We start from the raw sequence: 21,099 nt of genomic DNA, 5'->3' as shown, positions 1-21,099 counted from the left end.
CTTAGGTGGGTGTGGTGGCACGTGCCTGTAGTCCCAGGAGACTGAGGCAGAAGAATCTCTTTAACCTGGGACGTGGAGGTTGCAGTGAGCCAAGATGGTGCCACCGCACTCCAGCCTGGGCAACAGAGCAAGACGGAAGGAAAGAAGGAAGGAAGGAAGGGAGGGAGGGAGAAAAAAACAAGTCCCAGACCTTATGGAGCCTCACATGTTCTTGGCAGTATACAGACAATATAAAAAAAAAGTGAGGGAGGGGGGTAATAAGTCCAGGGAGGAAAACAAAAGTGCAGATAAAGAAGGAAAGGAGAGGAAGAAGAAATAAAATAGAGTGTTCTGAAAGGCCTCACTGAGAAGGCAGCAGCTGAGACAAGGATGAAGCTGGTAAGGGAGTGAGCCAGGAGGAGACGCCTGGACAAACGGCATTCCAAGCAGAGAGAACAGTAAAGAAAGGAAGGGTCTGGGGCAGCATAGGGCCTCATGGCCTGATGTAAGACTTCTCAGCAGTATATGGAAAGTCACCAATGGCTTTGTTACAGGAAAGGGGTCCTCATCCAGATCCCAAGAGAGGGTTCTTGGATCTCTCACAGCAAAGAATTCAGGGCAAGTCCATAGAGTAAAGTGAAAGCAAGTTTAGTAGGAAAGTAAAGGAATAAAAGAATGGAGCAGCCCCGAGGGCTGCTGGCTGCCCATTTTTATGGTTATTTCTTGAGGATATGCTAAACAAGGGGTGGACTATTCATGCCTCCCCTTTTTAGACCATATAGGGTAATTTCTTGAGGTTACCATGGCATTTGTAAACTGTGATGGCACTGGTGGGGGTAGTGCCATGTAGCAGTGAGGGCAACCAGAGGTCACTCTAATGGCCATCTTGATTTTGGTGAGTTTTAGCAGGCTTCTTTACTGCAACCTGCAAGGTCTTTATGACCTGTATCTTGTGCTCACCTCCCATCTCATTCCGTGACTTAGAATGCTTTAACCGTCTAGGAATGCAGCCCAGTATGTCTCAGCCTCATTTTACCCAGCTCCTATTCAAGATGGAGTTGCTCTGGTTCAAACACCTCTGACAGCTTCAGTAGCCAGGTGACATGACCTATCGTATATTTCTAAAGGAACACTTTGCTATATTGAGAAGGGACTGATGGGAGCAAGCATGTAGGCAGGAAGTCAAATTAGAAGATTGTTGCAATGTTACAGGGAGGAGACGATGAGAGTTTGGACCAGGTGGTGTGCAATGAGAGCCGGATTCCAGATATACTTCAAAGACAGAGCCCGCAAGATCTCCTGATGGATTGCCTGTAGGGGTGAGAGATGAGGGGAGAAGAGTGAAATGACACCAAGGTTTCCTTGTGATTTTTACCTACCTATGCAACCAAAATTCTGGGACCTCTAGAGGCTAAGATGGAGATGACTCTAGGAGCAGCAGGTCTGTGAGTCATCCAAGAGGAGATGTGGGGTAGACAGGAGAATTTACACGAGCAGAGGTCAGAGAAGAGGTCCAAGCTGATATGTCCTTGGTAGACAAGAGCACAGAAATGTCACTTAAAGGCAAGCAACTGAGGGATTGTGTGCAGATAGACAGACCCAAGTTTTAGTTCTGAAGCTTGCATTGTGGGCAAGCCATGACAATGATTGATTGGAAAATTCTCTCCATTACAAGGAAAGAAACGAAGTGAGAGCTGTTATATGATGCCATCTGAGTCACACATTCAGCAGGTTAATGTTGAACAAATTGCCTGATTTGCCTCTCCCCTAACAAGAAATTTTTAGTGCGTTTTGTGGATTAGTCAGATAATTATAGCCAGCTGCCCCACTCCTGCCCCCTGCTCCCCAAATAGTAATGTCGACATTCCTGAACAAATTCGGTACTCAGGGCACAGCTGGAGACCTCCAGGAACCCAGGGGGATTAAGCTGGGGAATACAGATGTGAAGATACTGAAACTTTTGAGTTAAATGAGTTGTATTTCATTAAGTTTTTTGCTGTTTAAAGAAGAGAATAAATCTATACATATTTAATTGCTTCATCACTTAAACTGTTTAGGATTTCAAATGAAGGTGACCACTTATCTGTGACCCATTTGAATGGGAACATTTTTAGACTGTTTCCTGTCCTGTTAAAAAAATCACATATATAAATATATATGTATATTACTTATTATACGATATGTACATATGTTTATGTATGTATTCATTCCTATGTATAAAAATAGACATACATACAAATATATGTATATAATTTGTAAAAGTTTCATCCAATCAATGAAAAAATCTGGAGCTGCATTAAACATTTCTTTGTACACTTCTACATAGAAAGATAAGGAAATACATAATTCCTATATCCTTCCACCAATCCTAACACATCATTGAAGAAAATGATACAAGCAACAAGCAGAATCAATATTCTATACATTCATTGCATTTTCACGAATGTCTCATTTAATGCTCCCAAGAACATCCTTACATGGTATTCATTGTACAGACCAAACAACTGAGGCCAGGAAAGGTCAAAGGTCAACAAGGAATAGAAGCAGAATGTGCTCCCTTCTCATCTTTTTCCAGATCTGAAGAAGCATTCCTTGGCACAAGGAACAGCTGCTTACCATTAAATGTTTTCTTATTTAATTATAAACCCTCCCAAACATGGTCTGGATTCCATTCATAAAACCACTGTTGTATTAGTTCCTAAAGAAGGTTATAAATGGCAAGACCAGGCATGCACTACAGAGTTCAGCGCATATTTCAACATGAACTTACCAAGTGCCCACTCCGTGCTAGACAAAATAAATGCCCTACCTCTCTTTGAGACTTGCACATGTTCCTAGAATATACATGTCACATGCTGTTCTAGGCTATATGTGCCTAGATTAATACCACTGGCATTCCTGACTGTGGACAAAGGGTCCCCATGCTTGTTCCCTGAAGCATCCTTCCCCAGCATGTTCAGCTTCCATTAAAACTCTGGTTTGCAATGTGTTCTGGCAACTATGTAATCAGCCTCTTTTGTAAATTATACCATAAGAATATTTTTAAAAATTAACTGTTGAGAAAACCATTGCTAATAAGTTCAGATTTATTTGATCATATTTTTGACCTTTTCTCTCCACAAGCAATAACCGTAATTCAATAGATATTCTGAAGTCTGAATGTAAACACAGACAAAAAGAATAAATCTTGAGAAAGTATACTGCTCACTAGCACCCAAAATGCTGTAAAATATAAAACAAATACAAACTGAACTGTATTTCGGTTCCTTTTGCTTCAAATATCTGTCCATAAATGTTGGCACACACACAGGGCTATGTTGTGTCAATTGTAATAATTTAGAAAAAATTATCTCAGTTACCACAAACAAGAAAGTGATGGTAACCGGTCTTTCAGATAAATTACCATGTGTCACAATTTGGCATAAACTCTGATCCTTATGAATAATTCATATTTTGTGCATTAATAATGTATGTCCTCTTCCCATTGGAATGCTCCCTAACACAGAATGGATGTCTCGTACCAATTCCTTCCATTGACATGATGGAGTAAAGCTAAATTAGAATGTGGTTTTGTGTTTTGTTTTTTTTTTAACTTACTCCCCTTAAAATTGTAACACTTGGCCAGCCTATAAGCATACTAAAAATAGAAAGTTGCTATTATTGTTTGCGCTTTACTTGGGAGTCATTCAGTGAAGTACCCCAACAATGATTCCTCTCGCAGATGAGAACATTTGCATGGCAGAAAAGAGAACCAAGGAAACTTTGGCAGAGCTGATAGAAATGGTGAGTTCTGTTACATTTCTCCCTAATTATATATGTACATATTCACAATAACACAGGACATAATTGCTAAAACATGGTCACCAGCAGGGGAAAAAAAAAAGAAGAAAGAAAAAGACCAAAACGAATTAGGCAAGAGTTTTATAATAATTGTGGATGTTCCTCCCCACAGGGCTTCCCTCCCTAGCTGGGTTTACTACTGTGAAATTTCTTTTCAATTTTCAGTAAAAGTATCTGGCACATTAAAACAGTCTAAAGACCAAATCAGAGAAAGATGCCAAATGACACAGATTTGTAGAGAAAGCCATTCAATTTATCACTCATTAGCAACAGGGGCATTCCATACCATTACTGACATTATAATTATTTCAGGCGTTACGAAAGGACATTTTCTCTCCCCCCCGCCCCACCCCCCACCCCGCATACCCTCCCCCACCACTTTTCGCCCTCTATGTCTGGTCCAAACGCACAGGTTCAACTCTAACAGCGACAACAGTTGACAGGAGGCAAAGAGATAAGAGGGACCTAGTTTGTAAATTTTAGTAAATAAAAAAATCATTCCAGTATCTTCCCTCTGTCTCAAGAATTCTTTCACCATCATTCAGGCCCAAGGAGAGGAAGGGTGGGTTCTCTCTTGAAGCCTCCCCCAGTGAAGAGCCAAGAGGTAAAGGGGCGAAAGAGAGGGAGTTTTAAGAAAGGAGCTGGCCTTTGTCAACATCTGTCCCCAAGTGCCCCAAGATTCATTCATTCTTCCTTTCAGGACATATGTAGGGAGCACTTGCGTTATGCCAGGTATTAGTTTCCAGGCTAAATAACCCTCCCCTGGATCTCCAGCATCTATTCTAGCACAGAAATCCACCACCCCGGTTCAGGACCAGGGAAAATCCAGATTCAAGTATCTACTCAAGTTGGCACCCCCGGCCAAAGGCCACTCCGCACCGCCTTTGCCACAACACCTGGGTCAGAGGTAGGTAGGGGGGTCCAAAGACACATTATGCTTGGCAGAAATCTCTCCCTGGGGTCACAGGGTTCGTGACCTCGTTCACACCGAGTATGCGTCTCAACCAGCTGGTCCATCCCTTGGAAAAGTTAAGTTGGCGGCGGGAAGACAGGGGAACTGGGGGCATCCGGCAGGCACCCCCGCCCGGGTTTCTCAGCTCCAACTTCCATGGCTACTGAGAAATATTTACTTCCAGTAGATGGGCTCCAGTGGCCACTGAAGCCCAACACGCGGCCACCATCAGAAAGCCAAGTCATCCAAGAGATAAAGATAGATCCATTACACACCTAGACGCGGGCCTGACAGTGGCAGCCCCGGAGACGCGGGTTTCGGCTGAGAAAGCCACCGCGCAATTCCCCGGCGCGCGGCGGGAGACTCTCCGTCCACCCTCCGGGGATGCTGGCTCGGGAGAGAGACCATCGAACCGGCGAGCCGCAAAACGGAGAGGATCGATACTCACCCCGAGACGTCTGCTCCGGATCCTCACGTACCCTTGCTTCACTATGTCATTAAAATTGGAAGCCATCCCCGACAGCCGGCGACCCCCCTTTACCCAGGAGCGCGCACCCCAAGTGGCTTTGGGGAGGGTCGAGGGCAGGGTCGAGTCGTGGGGGGAGAAAGTTGGAGAGGTGACGCTGCTTCGGCGGCGCTGGGCGAGGCTTCAGAGGGCGCACATCACTTTCTCTGTCCTCCGAACCCCGAGAGTGGGCTGCCGGCTCGCAGCCACTTTCGGGGAGCGCAGAGCGCGGCACGGGGAGGCGAGGCTGGAGCGCCGGCGTCAGCTGACTCCGCGGCCGGCCTGCCAGGAGGAGGAGCGGCGGCTGAGGGATCCAGCCCTGCCTCTTCCCGGGGCCGAGAAGGAGGAGGAGGAGGAGGAAGGAGGAGGAGGAAGGGGTGGGGGGCTAAGAGGAGGAGCCGCGCGGGTCCGAGCGCCGGGCTGCGGCCACCCGCGAGCAGCGCGCTGGAACGCCCTCCCCGCGCCTCCCACACACCTCTCCCTGCCCCCTTCCCCTTCCGATCCCTCCCCTCCTGGCTGACCCGGAGCGTGCCCTCGCCGCCCCCGCACCTCGCCTACAGCCTGACGAGATAACGCTCGCTCTCCTCGCTCCTGTGACTTATTTTAGGAGGAGAGGAAATTTCACTTTTTCCCAGCCGCCGCCTACCCCGGCTCTCCCTTCGGCCCCTACCCTTTCCCCGAGAAGGGCCTTGACATTGAGTGTGTGTCTGGGGAGATGCCGTGGCCGCGGTTCGCCTTGACCTTGGCATCAGAGGAGAGGGTTATTGTCACCGCCTAAGCGAAATGCTTCATTGGATTTCCTTGGTGTCATGGACCTAACCCTCTTTGGTGTCATTTGCCATAGTTTCCCTGTTTGAGCCTGTCTCTCCCCCTGGAATGTGTTTTCCAGGGGGCTAAGACGTGGCCTCATCACTGTCTGTCCCCAAAGCTTGAGCCCAGAGCAAGTGCTCAGTAAATCCTTGTGGTTATCAAGATGGCCAACTAGGCGCCAGGCACTCTCCCAAGCCTTTTGCTTGGATTCACTCATTCAAACTCCCCTGCACTTTTTGAGGTAGGTGCCCCATTATGTACATACCAGGCCCATATTTAAGCCTCCTTAGCCTGGCAGTAGAGCTCTCATAGCCATCATGAGATATTGCCTATACGGTAAGATTAAGAAGGGGACTGGATTTTACATTCACCTGCCCCTGACTGCATTACCTCCCTGAAGCATACTTGAGTTGATAATTGCCAACACACATTGAGCACCAGTCTGCTGGGCATTGTGCTAATCTCGTTAAGGGAATAATGAGTTAGGTACCAGCATCCATATTTTACAGACTGAAGCTCAGAAGAGTTAGGCCCCTGGGACTTGCTAAGGTCTCTCAGCTGGCCACTATCAGAGCTACGATTGAAGGCAGGTGTGTGTAGAACCCAGCTCTGCTTCTAAACATTCTCCTGTTCCTCTTCTGAAGAGCAGATGTCACAGAAAGAGAGGGTGCTAGTTGATTTCCAAGGAAGATCTTTCTAATCATTTGCACTATTCACAAAGGCAAAGATAATATCAGAAATTAGACAATTCTTACCCACTGGAAGGACCAAGCTAAAGCTGGGTGATCTCTACTCAGAGCTATTGAGAAGAGGATCCAGTTACTAGTGGAACATTTGACCTGATGACCTCCACAGGTCTTTCAACTCTAGGATTATATGAATCTTCCCTTTCTCACTGGGAACATTAGCTTTTAGTCACCTTGGGTTGATGAGTTTCAGTTAAAGAACAGAATCCCTGAAGAATGTGTCACAGGAGACTAAATAGGGACAATCAAAAAGGAAATATTCTGGCAGGGAGAACTATTTTTGCTACATAGTAAACCATCTGTCTTCATGTTGCCATTCTATGGAAAATGATGCTTTAATTTTAAATCTCTCACCAAAAGAGATGAAATGGTAAAATGATTTGGAGAGTTCTTTTTGAAGGATTGGAACTTAAAAAAAAATGCTCCCCATGGTTGCTGTAAAATAGAGGTGTTCATGGAAGACATTTATCTAACACATCATTTATAGACCAAAACCACAGTGTTGTAGAAATAAAGAATGAAGAAATTAAGGCATAAGGAATCCGAAGTGAAGGGCCCACAATAATGGAAATAATTACTGACAAAAACTAAACCCGAGAAATCCATCCCTTGATAGTTAATGCTGACTATAATCAACATCCATAAAAAATTTAACTGGAACTGAGGAAACTAGAATCAAACCAGAAAATAGCAAACTAGATGTGAAGGAACAAGTGATTTCTTTTTTAAATTGCAAGACCCACGAGTTGATCCACAAGCTTGGATCCCTGGGTGGCCTTATAGGACTAAGTGTCCTACTCGCCCAGGATAAACTATCCTCCCTGGATTCTTACATGAAAAATAAATAAAATTTTATCCATCTTAAATCATTATATTTAAGATGGAATCCAATATATGGTTTTGCTTGGTGAAATCATATTGACACATGCAACTTGTACAGACTATGATATACTATCCACAGGACATTTATACTCGTCCAAATTGTGCAATAGACAGCCCTGGTAGAAAGGGAAAAGCATGATTCACAGAGGTAGGCAATGTAAGCAGCACGTATGCAGTTGTACAGTGCACAACCTGCCTAACCGTATGCTGCCAAACAAACACTATCACACATGATTTAGTTTCATTTGAAATGTCTGACAGAAAAAAATACAATTTCATTCTGTGTTTTTCACTCAATTTTGAACACTTAGAGCTTGTTATTTGTAGTATGCATTTCTGTTTGTTTCCTCAGCATCCAGACTTTGTTCTTCCCACAGTAGTCACCATACTTATCCCCTGCTTCCAGTTCACATGTGCAACCCTGTCCATTGCCTTCCTTTGGACAGCTGGTGGTTGGCGATCGGTTCAGATATGGGCACATGACCTAAGCTGACCAATTAACAATTAATTGGGTTACTTTTACTGAATACTGGGAGGAAGCCTCACACTCCAGATGAAATGGAATCTGGATGGAAGAAGATCAGGAGCTGCTGTCACATATCGTGATACCCCAGGGGTGGGCTTATCTAAGAGTGAAGGCCACGCTAAAGAAGCTTTCCTACTTCGACCTGGTGGAATGACTCCCGAAACGAAGGGTGGTGAGAAAAAAAGGGCCATTCTGCCATCAACGATGTGGTGACCTGAGAATACACGGTCAACATTCACAAGTGTATCCATGGAGTAGGCTTCAAGAAGCATGCCCCTCGGGCACTCAAAGAGATTCGGAAATTTGCCGTGAAGATGGGAACTCCAGATGTGCACATTGATACCAGGCTCAACAAAGCTGTCTGGGCCAAAGGAATAAGGAATGTCCCATACTGAATCCGTGTGTGGTTGTCCAGAAAACGTAATGAAGATGAAGATTCACCAAAGAAGCTCTATACTTTGGTTACCTATGTACCTGTTAACACTTTCAAAAATCGACCGACAGTTAATGTGGATGAGAACTAATCACTGACTGTCCAAACATCAAATAAAGTTATAAAATTTCCTTCAAAAAAAAGCAGAACAAAGAGATAAAGAGTTGTAAACCAGATCCTGATGAACTGTTAGAACCCCTCATCCAGCACCCCAAGAAGTTATTTAAATAGATGTGAAGCTTTTGTAATGATCAGATCCCAAAATATAATGATTTAAAATTGATAAAAGTTTATTTATTTTTCATGTAACAATCCAGGGAGGATAGTTTATCCAGAGCAAGTAGAACATTTAGTCCTATAAGGCCACCCAGGGATACAAGCCTGTGGGTCAACTCTGGCACCTCAGGACATAGTTGTCATCCTTGGGTCTAGCTATTGTCTGATACGGTTTTTCTGTGTCCCCACCAAAATCTCACCTTGAATTGTAATAATCTCCACATGTCAAGGGGGAGGCAAGGTGGAGATAATTGAATCATGGGGGTGGTTTCCCCCATACTGTTTTGTGGTAGTGACTAAGTCTCATGAAATTTGATGGTTCTATAAAGGTGGGAGTTCCCCGACACAAGATCTCTTGCCTGCTGCCATGTAAGACATGCCTTAGCTTCTCCTTTGCCTTCTGCCACAATTGTGAGGCCTCCCCAGCCATGTGGAACTGTGAGTCCATTAAATCTCTTTCCTTTATAAACTACCCAGTCTCACTCAGGTATGTCTTTATTAGCAGCATGAAAACAGACCAATACCCTGTCGTTTCCCAGGAAGTTGGGAAACCCCGAGGGAAAATAACCTTCTAATAAAATATGATCCAGATATCTCAAGCATCTTTTTTTCTTGCATCTCATAGACTAGTGTTTTGTCACATGGCCACACCTGGCTCCACAGGAAAATTGAGAATGAAGTTTCCATTTGGGCATGGTCTGTTACTGAAAGAACAACATGAATCAAAAATGGGCAGGTCCATTAGCACACCGTACCTCACTAGTGCCACACCTAGACTATTTAATTGCACAAACTAGAAAATTCCTGTTTTCTCTTAAACCCCCAAACTAAGATATTCTGTTACTTACCACCAAAGGAGTCCAGCCTAAGGTGCCATGGCACTGTGACTTGAAGCCCAAGAATCTCAACTCAATTGTGTACAGACACATGTATAAGGCTCAGATGACTTGAGAAAATTCCAAAACTTTCTGTGGCATTTCCGTAAAGCTATAGACTGAAGAAGTGAAAGCAACCTCAGCCCACTGATCTACCTCTGTTGTCTGGGAATTGCTTCACCACTCCCAACAGTTAGTGATTCTGGTGGCATGAGTGCTGAGTACAGCCCCAGTCACTCTCACCACAGGGCCAGACAGCTGATCAAGGCTGGGCATTCAGCACGCACCACCTGGGATTGGCACAGGGATGAGCATGTGACCTAGAGGGGATCCAATCAAAGTTTTCCCTACAGTAAACAGATGAAAACATGAGGGCCCCACCCCTAATGGTCTGCAGTTAGCTTTGACCATCTTGCCTCCAAAAGGAGAGACTGGCTGAGAATAAAGTGAAGAAAGAAGGAAATGGAACCAGAGACAGATCTAGATATAAAACCATGCCTGAAGCTAGAACTACCTCTTGGACTTCCAAGTAGCATGTACCATTTTATGTTCTGTCGTATTTATTTGAGTCAATCTCTTTTTTTTTTTTTTTTTTTTGACAGAATCTTGCTCTGTTGCCCAGGCTGGAGTGCAATGGCGTGATCTTGGCTCACCACAACCTTTGCCTCCCAAGTTCAAGAGATTCTTCTGCCTCAGACTCTGAAGTAGCTGGGATTACAGGCGCCTGCCACCACACCCGGCTAATTTTTGTATTTTTAGTAGAGATGGGGTTTCTCCATGTTGGTTAGGCTGGTCTGGAACTACAAACCTCAGGTGATCTACCTGCCTCAACCTCCCAAAGTGCTGGGATTATAGGCATGAGCCACCATGCCCAGCCTATTTGAGCTCATCTTATTTGGCTTATAGAGAGCACACTCCCCAGGGCTGGGACTAGGGTAGTGGAGGTGAGGCACCTAGGACATAAAATTTAAGGAAGCTTTCACTATCAGGGCTTTGTGAGTGCTGAGCCTTCATTGGCATGACCCTGAGAGTGAGTGCATCCCTAAATCTTGCACTATAGTCACTTGACTTGCTTTATCCTAGGCAGGCCCTCATACTACCCTTATTTTAAAAGCATTAATTAAAATGAAATGAACAAGAGTTCAAAAGACAATGCACATAGTAGTACTCTTTCTTTATGTGGGCATCTTGTTGATAGGATACAAAACTTATCACGCACTCAAACAGAACCTTCCAACCATAGCATTGCAGAGCCAGAAGTTAATCCACGGGTCATCTGGTCTACCACATTCAAAGCAGAAATCCACTCCAGTTTAAACATATGGACAACCCTTGCCCTGCTCTCTGCGTTTCATTCAGCCAATTATTATCCTTATCGTTGTCATTCTTCTTCTTTAGCTATTGAGGGCAGGAAATTATGTACAAAAATCCAGAGATTTCTACACTTTTCCAGAGCAGGGATGGGCTCCCAAGCTTCACCAAAAGAGATTGTGTTTTCACCAAGCACCACAAAGCACCAAGGCTGAAGCTGGAATGGCACTTCTCCAATACCCTTACCAAAAATAACTTGAGCTTTGGCCTCGCTGCCTGCTGCTCACAGTCGGAGTGTCACAGAAACATATGCAGCCTTTCCTCTGGAAGGTGAGACGGTGCTCATGAAAATGACTTGGCTATCACCAACAACGGAGGTTGTTTGCTGTACAGCCTGTTCTCCCCTCTATCAGTCCTTAGCCAGCTAAAGAAGAATGACTTGGAAGATGACATCAAATCAGGTAGGAGAACCTGGAAACAGTTCTGCTTCAGTTATTCATTGCTTCATTCCTTCCTTTCTGCATTCAACAAATATGTATTGGGTATCTGCTATGAGCAAACATTGTCTACAATAAACTTTGGCACACACAAACATACACACACACCTACACAGATAAAAAAACGTTTCAGTCCCCATGGAGCTTACATCTCAGAAAAAAATAAACAAGTAAATAAACAGTGTAAATGTCTATAGATGGTGGTGAAAAGGAATCAGCATTGTGCTTTGTAAGGAGTAACAAAGAATTCTACTTCAGATGAGAGAGAGCCAGGAAAGGCTTCTCTGAGGAGGTGATATATAAGTTAAGATAGGAAAGATGAGAAGAAACTGTGGTAAATGTCAGGGGACATGCATTCCAGCTGGAGTGAAGGGGGCTTGAAAAGACCAGCTTGCAGGAAAAAGCGTGGAAAGTTCAAGGAGCTGTGGGAAGGGTCCTATGGCTTAAGCTCAGAGAAGGAGGGAGTGATGGGAAATGTAGTCCTAGAACCAGGTAGGAAGGGGCAATGCAATTTCTGGTCTTTGTAGGCCACAGCAAGGGCCTGCATTTTATTTAAAAGATAGAAATCATGAAGTGGCATCTGATTTATGCTTTTTTAAGTATTAGACTGTCTGATGAATAAAAATGAATTAGAAGGGATTGGACTGGAAATGGTGAGATCATATAAAAACCTACATCTAAAAGTCATTACTCAAATATCTTTAGAAAAAGAGAAATAGAACTGCTGATAAGAATGTGAATTTATACCCATTGACATGACTGTTTTGGAGCACAAGTAACAATATTTATTTTAAAAAAAAAACGTTAATAATTGCCTATCCTTGGTCTTCAACAATATCATTTCTGGAAATGTATCCAAAGGCACACGTATTTAGTTCTAAGAATGTCCCCTGCAGTGTTGTTTATGATAAACAAATGAGAAAGTTTTGTCTGTCGTAGGTTTTGCTTTGGAGTTGTCCTAGGTTTTGCTGTAGGTAGCAGGTGGATGAACGTTTTGCTCTTTCTGTCAAGGAGCTTTTGTGAATCCATTAGAGATGGACCTGCTAGATGGTCCGTCTGCAATTCCTTTGTCAGTATGGCTACTCTTTTACCTCCTCCACCTCCCAAATCCCAGTGCCCCAGATGAATGTTGAATTCTGTTTGCACTTCTTATGGTTCTCTTGGTGGCATCTATTCTATTATAACCTCTAGTGGTTTCCTCTGTATGTTTAACCAGCCAGAGGAGAATCTCACTCACTGCTGCCCTTGTACATGAATGGTCAGCTCACTTCTATGGCAGCCACCACTCTTTGCTTTGCCATAGTCAGGGCAACTAGCCAATCCACAGCCCCCACCTTTAGACTCCTAAGGGACGGGTCTGGCACTTGTCCCCGTGTCCTTAACACTTGAGGGGATGCACATCTGGCCCTCTGAGTGATTCTCTTGAAAACAGCTCCATTCCTTTAAGATAAAGGGCAAGCTCCCCTATCTGTCCCTGTGGGAAAGAGAAGACCAGGTCTCTGCCAAGAAATCTTCCCTCTTTAATCTCTTTACCCTCAATATCTTATTTAGGCTGGAGGTACATGATCAACTTATGCAGACAAAACAGTTTTGAACTACTATTTTTGGCAATTTCTGCACAGATGGTCCTGCACCTTGCTTTAGAATGTTTTCTAAATGTTTTTGCCCCCTGGGCCTTTAAGACTCTACTGAAATGAAATCAGCAGGAAGAGTCACATTTACCATTCTGTTACAAATCCAAATCACGGCCATTAAAATGAGTGGAAAGTATTTCACTTATTTGATCATTCAGCAGATATTACTTGAGCTAAATTTTAGCCAGGCATGCTGGCTACCTAGGTGTCAATAGAGTAGAGAGAAGGAGACCACACTCTCTGCCTTCGTGGAGCTGGCTATCCACTGGGAGTGAGAGATATTATAAAAATAGATAAGGGTAAAATTATACACGAAGGAAAATTACAGGATATCATGTAATGGCAGAACAAGAAGACAGGACCTGACCCCTTTGGAAAGTGAGGAATGGAGCAGTTAGGGAGCTGAGATGAGAAGGAAGAGGTGCTGTTATCCAGGAAAACATAGAGAGGGTGATGTGACACCATAAGCAATGGAATGACATATGGTAGAGCAAGGTCAGGCTGACTGGAACTGGGAGAATAGCAAGATTCCTATGTTATAAGTTATGTATACAATATGGTCCCATTTTTAAATAGTATACTTTTTATGTAGAAAAAAATCAGAATATCTTGACATTAAATATTAGCAACAGTTATTAATTATTGGCAGGAGTAGTGGAGATTTTCGTTTTCTCCCGTGTGATTTCTTAAAAGTAAGTTCCAAATGCAATTTTTAGGAACCAGAATGACTGTTTCTTTCTGCACAAGTGGGCCTCAAATCTTAAGTTTTGCGACTAAGGACACAGAAACAAATATATCCCTCTAGTGAACTTGATGGGGATACCATAAAGACTCTTCTGATCATTAAACTCTCCCAGATATTTTCTGAGTTTCTTTTCTAGTGAGAAGAGCCCTCCTCTCTGTAAGCCACTGGAAAACTGATAAAAAAAAAAAAAAAAAATCTAGGCCAATACACAAGAAAAAGACCAAAGAGAAGTAACTAGATAACATAGGTATTTGGTATTTCTGAGACCCTTTTTCAAAATGAAGCGTGCATCCAGTGGTTGTTGCAGGAAGATTAGAAGTCAATATTCCAGAGGACTCCTCAGGGCTGTTCTTCTGGTTCACAGAATGACTTTGGGCAAGCCATTAATTTCTCCCTGCTTCATAACCTGATCTGGAAAACAGAGATAAATGGGACCAGCCTTATTGGTACGGTCTGTTGAGGTCCCTGGATAAAATGTGTGAAGAGGGCAAAGTCTTATGTTCAAAGTGCTCTGCCAATGTTAATTAATCCTCACAGCACCCTCAAGCCCTGTAATATTATCCACATTTCACAGCTCAGGGACCTGAAGCAGAAAGACTAAATGACTTGTCCAAAGACAGAAGAAGACTGCTTCAGTTTGGGGATTAGTATTCAGCAATATTGCTATCTCCAGAATAAGCATTTTAACTGCACTTATAAAATACCATTTAATTGTGTCTGGAATGTTTTCATTTTGAAAATGTAGTTTCTGTGGCGTTGAATTATATGCAGGTAAAAAGCCAGACACATTTACAATGTAATGTGACAGACCCATTTGCAATTTTAGGGACTCCTTTCCTAGACCGATGACTATAATTAGCTAAACATGTCAATTCCACTCTTATCTCATTGGCCAGAACTTAGTCACATGACCTCATCTTCAGAGGCGGAAAAATGTAGGCTTTATGCAATATAGCCGTGTTTGGAAGTCTACTGCAAAAGAAGAAAGACTGCTGTGTGAGGAATGGATCTGAGAGAAACTGAGAAGAAGCTGTAGTGACCAGTTAGGAAGCTACTGAGGGACAACCAGCAGCCCTAATCAAAATGCCCTGATCTTAATATGCCTAAAAACAAATTCACAATCCTCCCAACATGATCGCCAGTATTGCCAATTCTATCACTTTACATTTTTAGCTGAAAATAGCATGAAGCTCAGCCACCAGAGTCTCAGATCAAAGGCATTTACTGCCACCTTTTATTGAATTTAAGATGCCAACAATTTTAAGATGCACCTCCATTTTAAAAAAATAGCACTAACTTACCTTTTCACGTCAATGAGCAATTATACTTTTTGAACAAGCTTCATTGAGATATAATTGACATACAACAGTCTGCAAATACATAAAGTGTAAAATTTTATAAGTTTTGCCATATATATATATATACACACACACCTGTGAAATCACCACCATAATCAAGGTAATAAACATATCCCTCACTCTTCCAAAGTTTTCTTATGCCCCTTTTTAATCTCTTTCTCCATTTCACCAGATTCCAGTCCCCAACCAACCACCAATCTGCTTTCTGTCACTATAAATCATTTTTGCATATTTTAGATTGTTATAGAAATAGAATTATACATGTGTATTCTGTTTTATCTGGCTCCTTTCAACCAGCATGATTATTTTGAGATGCATCCACATTGTTAAGTGTACCAAATAGCTCATTTTTGTTGTTGTTGTTGTTGAGTAGTATTCTGTTTTACAAATACACCACAATTTGCTCATCCTTCTACATACTAATGACCTTTTAGGTTGTTTCCAATTTTTTTTTTTTTTTTTTTTTTTTTTTTTTTTTTTTGAGATGGAGTCTCACTCTGTCACCTGGGCTGGAGTGCAGTGGCACGATCTCAGCTCACTGCAATTTCCATCTCCCGGGTTCAAGAGATTCTCCTGACTCAGCCTTCCAAGTAGCTGGGATTACAGTCACCTGACACTATGCCTAGGTAATTTTTTGTACTTTTAGTAGAGACAGGGCTTCACCATGTTGGCCAGGTTGGTCTTGAACTCCTGAACTCACGATTTGCCTGCCTCAGGTTCCCAAAGTGCTGGGATTACAGGCATGAGCCACCGTGCCCCGCCAGGTTCTTTCCAATTTTAGGCTATTGTAAATAAAGCTGCTGTGAGCATTCATGTACTAGTGTTTGTACAGATGCAAGCTTTCTTTTCTCGTGGGCAAATACCTCCATGTGGAATGACTGGGTCACATGGTGGTGGTACCTTTCAAGGCACTTGTCCATTATTTTCAGATGCATCCATGACATATCAATGATGAAATTAAATGAATCAGTAACAAAAAGATATATGGAAAATCCTCAAACCAAATAATATACTTTTAGTAACTTACAGGTCAAAGAAGAATTCAAAATAAAAAATACACTTTATGTATGTGCAGATTATTGTATGTCAATTATACCCCAATGAAACTTGTCCAAAAAGCATAATTGTTCATTAATATGAAAAGGTAAGTTATTGGTATTTTTTCCTTACTAGTGGATAAAATGGAGGCACATCTTCAAATTGTATTTAGAACCCATGTATTGGCATAAGTTGGTTCTAGACACTATCTTATTATCCTTTTATATCTGTAGAATGATTCCAGCTGTCTCATTCTTGATATTGGTAATTTGGTTCTTTTCTCTTTTTTCTCTGAGCTGCCTGCCTAGAGGTTTATCAGTTTTATCTTCTCCAAGAACCATCTTTTGTTTCCATAGATTTACTCGAGTGGTTTTCTTTTTCCTATTTTGGTGATTTTCACTCTGATTTTTATTTCCTTTCTTCTGCTTGCTTTTTGTGTAATTAGTTCTTTTTTGCAGCTTCTTAACATAGACGTTGAGGTCACTGGAGACTTCTCTTCTAATACTGGCACATAGTGCTAAAACGTTTTCACTAATTACTGCTTTAGTGGTAACCAACAAATTTTCATATATTGTATTTCCATATATTAAGTGCAAAATATTTTTTATTTTTTATTTTGAATTCTTCTTTGACCCATAAGTTACTAAAAGTATATTATTTGGTTTGAGGATTTTCCACATACCTTTCTGTTGTTGATTCATTTAATTTCATCATTGTCAAAGAAGATACTTTGTATATTTGAGTTCCTTATTGAGACTTTATTATGATCCAGAATATTATCACTCTGATAAGTATTCTATATGGGTTTGAAAGAAATGTATATTCTACTGTAATTGGGGGCAGCGTTCTATAAATATCAGATCAAGTCGATGATTTTCTGTCTACTTACTCTGTCAATTATTGAGAGAGGCCTGTTGAACTTGCTGATTGTAAGTGTGCAATTGTGTATTTCTTCTTGCTATTTTTGCTTCATGTGTTTTGAAGTGCTGTTATGAGGTACATAAACATTCAGAATTATATGTCCTCTTGATGGTCTTCTTTATTACTATTTCTGCTAATATTCTCTGATCTGAAATATTTATTGAATATTTACACAGTCACCTCATCTTTTAACTAGAGTTAGCCTGTATATCCTTGTCCATATTTTTTCATGTATTTGTGCCTTTTTATCTTAAGTGGTTTTGTGGTTGATTTTTGCAGGTATCATATAGTTGGGTCTTCCATTTTTATACTATCTGACAATCTCTTTCTTTTGAGACACTTAGACCATTATAATTTAATGTAATTATTGCTACATTTAACTATAAGTTTACCATCTTGCTATTTGTTTTCTGTTTGTTCCATCTATTCTTCTTTCTCCCTTTTTTTTGGGGGGGGTGGTTAGAGAAACATTGCATTTAATGGTAAAGCTTAGCACACCCCAGCACCAACGGCATGGAGTCGCAGCAGCAGGGACAGGCAGGTGACCCCCACAGAGCCTCACATGGCAAAGAGGATGAGGAAGGCAACCATCAAACAGAAGAGCCCCATTACCTCAGAGAAGGCAAAGCCCAGAATGGCATAGCAGAAGAGCTGCTGCTTGAGAGAAGGGTTCCTGCCATAGCCAAAGATCAAGCTGCCAAACACCATTCCAATGCCAGTCGCTGAACCAGCCACACCAACTATGGCTGCCCCAGCACCAATAAACTTGGCTGCTGTGTCAATGTCCCAGGAGACAACACTGGTCTGGAACTACCATCAGGCCACCTGGACTGGGGAGCTGCTGTAGAAAGGCTGTTTAGATGAATTCTCTGGGCTATTCAAGAAGGAGGCAGACACAGGCCTGATTAATCCCCTGGTACAACAGCAGATCAGACCCGGAGCAATGAGTAACGCCCTAGTGGTCTGCATTTTTCCAATCTCCCAGCTTTAGCCCTCGGTCTCAGTTCTCCTTTTTTCTCCCTTTTTCTTTGTCTTCTTTTTAAACATTAAGTGTGAATTTTTTACTATTCATTTTTATTTCCTTAGTTGGTTTATTAGCAATAAATATTTGTCATTTTAGGATTTACATCACTTCTTTTAGCTGAAAATACATATCTCTCCAGAAGCCCTCCAACACATACCCCTTACATACTTTGTAGCCTCATGACTACAACAGAAGACGGAGAAATAACTATCTTGCTGTTTTTAGCCTCTACAATGGAAAAAAAAAGATTATTGACATTGAGAACATTAAGAAAAATGGCATTTTCTTAATGACATCTTAAGATGGCAGCCTCATCTAAATTCATGACTGCTACAAGCTTCTATCCACCTCTATAATCCAGAAAACCCTGGAGGCATCTCATATACTTGCCTATTTTTCAACCACTACTTTTGTTCCTCAAATACTCTTTAGATACTTCCAATTCTCTATATTTCTACTTCCCTAGACCATGATACTACCATCTCTTGGCTGGACTAACAATTTACTTACTCTTTATTAATATGACATATCTTCAGTCCATTCTTCATGGTGCTGCCAGTGATCTTTTCAAACAATAAGCCTCATTACTTCCCCACACTGTTTAAAACATGCAGTGTCTCGGACATATATTCATAGCATGGAACACAAGACTTCTCCCTGGTCTTTCCAGGACATCTCTCTCTTCTCAGACACGCTCTTTCCTTTCTCTGTGTGGCCTTTCCATAATTCCTCATTGTCGACATTGCCCTTTATCACAATAAGATCATGATAGCCATGCAGTTGCCTTTAGGAGAATCTTTGGTGACCTCCTCCAGCTGCCACATCTTTGGATCCACTGTGCTTGTTCATATCAGTCAACACTTTCTGGAGGCTGCTCTCAGCCCAAGATAGAGTATGGCAGGATTACCAAAATCACACCATTTCTGCTCAATTCAGATCCTCTCTAATGAACAACTTTGACTCAAGGACTTCCTTTGACCAAAGACTTTTTCAATGCTCTGTTGAGGTCTGAAGGCTCTTCCTACCTAATTCTTCCTTCCCTCTCTCCCTTCATAGATCCAATCAGTATCTTGGTCTGAAGCCCTTCCTTGTCTACTCCTACTTGCTACCTAGGATGGTTAATTTTATGTGTCAACTTGACTGGGTTTCAAGGTGCCCAGATATTTGGTTGAACATCATCTTGAGTGTGTCTGCGACTGCATTAGTTCATTTTCACACTGTTGATAAAGACGTACCCAAAACTGGGAACAAAAAGAGGTTTAATTGGACTTAAAGTTCCAAATGGCTGGGGAGGCCTCAGAATTGTGGCAAGAAGTGAAAGGCACTTCTTACATGGCAGTGGCAAGAGAAAAATGAGGAAGAGGCAAAAACGGAAACCCCTGATAAACCCATCAGATCTCATGAAACTTATTCACTATCACGAGAATAGCATGAGAAAGACTGGCCCCCATGATTCAATTCAATTACCTGCCCCTGGGTCCCTCCCACAACATGTGGGAATTCTGGGAGAAACAATTCAAGTTGAGATGTGGGTGGGGACACAGCCAAACCGTATCAGTGATGGTGTCTCTGAATGAGATCAACACTTAAATAGTGTTGATTGCCCTCCTTAATATGAGTGGGCCTCATCTAGTCAGTGGAAGGCTTGAATGGAACAAAAAGCCTGGGTGAGAGGGAACTTCTCCTGCCTTCCTGCTGAGCTGGGACACTGGCTTTTTTTTTTCCTGCCTTCAGACTCTTCCTTGTTTGCAAGCCTGCTAGAGCTACACTGTCAGCTCTCCTGAATCTCCAGCTTGCCAACTGCAGTGTTTGGGTCTTGTCATTGCCTGTAAACATATGAGCCAATTCCTTCCTATAAATATAAATATAGAAATATATATCCTACTGGCTTTGTTCCTCTGGGGAATCCCGATTAATGCATCCCCTGCCTTCACAGGTGTTTTCTCCAAATAGGTCCCTCACATGTTGAGTCCCATCTTAGCTTTTCCTTCTCACAAGACCCAAACTGCTGCCAGGACATTTTAAATGCTATTTCCTATGCATGCAAAACTCTTTCCACTCTTCCCCTTCAAACGCCTATTTGCCTTTCACATCCCAGCCCTATTATCTTTTCGTAATGGATGATCTTTCCAACCTCCTGACAAGATCAACATTTTCAACTCAATGCTGCCGTATCACTATGCACTTCTTTACAGCCCTTAGCACAAGTGCGATTCCACATCAATTTAAGTGACTTTATAATGAATGACTCTTTCTCATTAAACTCTACATCATGTTTCTTACTGTTTGTTTATTGTTTTTATTGTGTTTTTAGCTAACCATTTTGTGCCTATGCCTTGAGTTCCTGGCACATAATGTGCTCAATAAATATTTAGTGAGTCAATAAATATTATTTTGTGCATGGGTCTTTTTTTGTTTTAGAATAAATTTTAGGATATGGAGTTTTGGGGTCAAAAGGCAAGAGAAACCCTTTTATTTAATGTTTTCTTCATGGCACAATCTTTCTTCCTTGGTTTTAATTTTCTAATGTTTTAGACAAAATTTACATACAATAAAATACAAAACAATTGTATCTGCAATGGACAAGTTATGACAAGCGTATACCCATGTAGCCAACACCTCAGTCAGTATGTAGAATCTTTCCATGAACTCAAAAAATTTCCCCATGCCCATTTCTAGTCATCATCCCTCTCATCCCAGGAGCAAACTGCTGTTTTAATTTATACCACTACGGACTGTACATTCTA

General features: G+C 42.0%; 2 protein-coding genes across 3 annotated transcripts in view; both read right to left on the bottom strand.

Moving 5' to 3' along the window:
- DOK5 (docking protein 5) overlaps nt 1-5,631 on the bottom strand; it is a 169,053-nt gene extending 163,422 nt beyond the window's left edge. The window contains exon 1 of one of the 2 annotated variants that reach the window (XM_012467489.2): nt 5,220-5,631. In XM_012467489.2, the coding sequence (XP_012322912.1) occupies nt 5,220-5,285 (66 nt within the window). In that variant the 5' untranslated portion in view covers nt 5,286-5,631. The remainder of the gene's footprint in view (nt 1-5,219) is intronic. The other variant, XM_012467492.1, reaches the window with a different exon arrangement.
- Nucleotides 5,632-17,886: 12,255 nt separating this feature from the next.
- On the bottom strand, nt 17,887-18,297 carry LOC105727537 (ATP synthase F(0) complex subunit C1, mitochondrial-like). The gene is given in 1 exon segment (XM_064382191.1): nt 17,887-18,297. A coding segment is annotated over 1 exon segment (411 nt).
- Nucleotides 18,298-21,099: the final 2,802 nt, after the last annotated feature.

Source organism: Aotus nancymaae, unplaced genomic scaffold (assembly GCF_030222135.1).
Source record: "Aotus nancymaae isolate 86718 unplaced genomic scaffold, 86718_ANA_hifiasm-v0.15.2.pri h1tg000029l, whole genome shotgun sequence".
Taxonomy (NCBI): domain Eukaryota; kingdom Metazoa; phylum Chordata; class Mammalia; order Primates; family Aotidae; genus Aotus; species Aotus nancymaae.
This window is presented reverse-complemented; position numbering and strand designations above follow the sequence as displayed.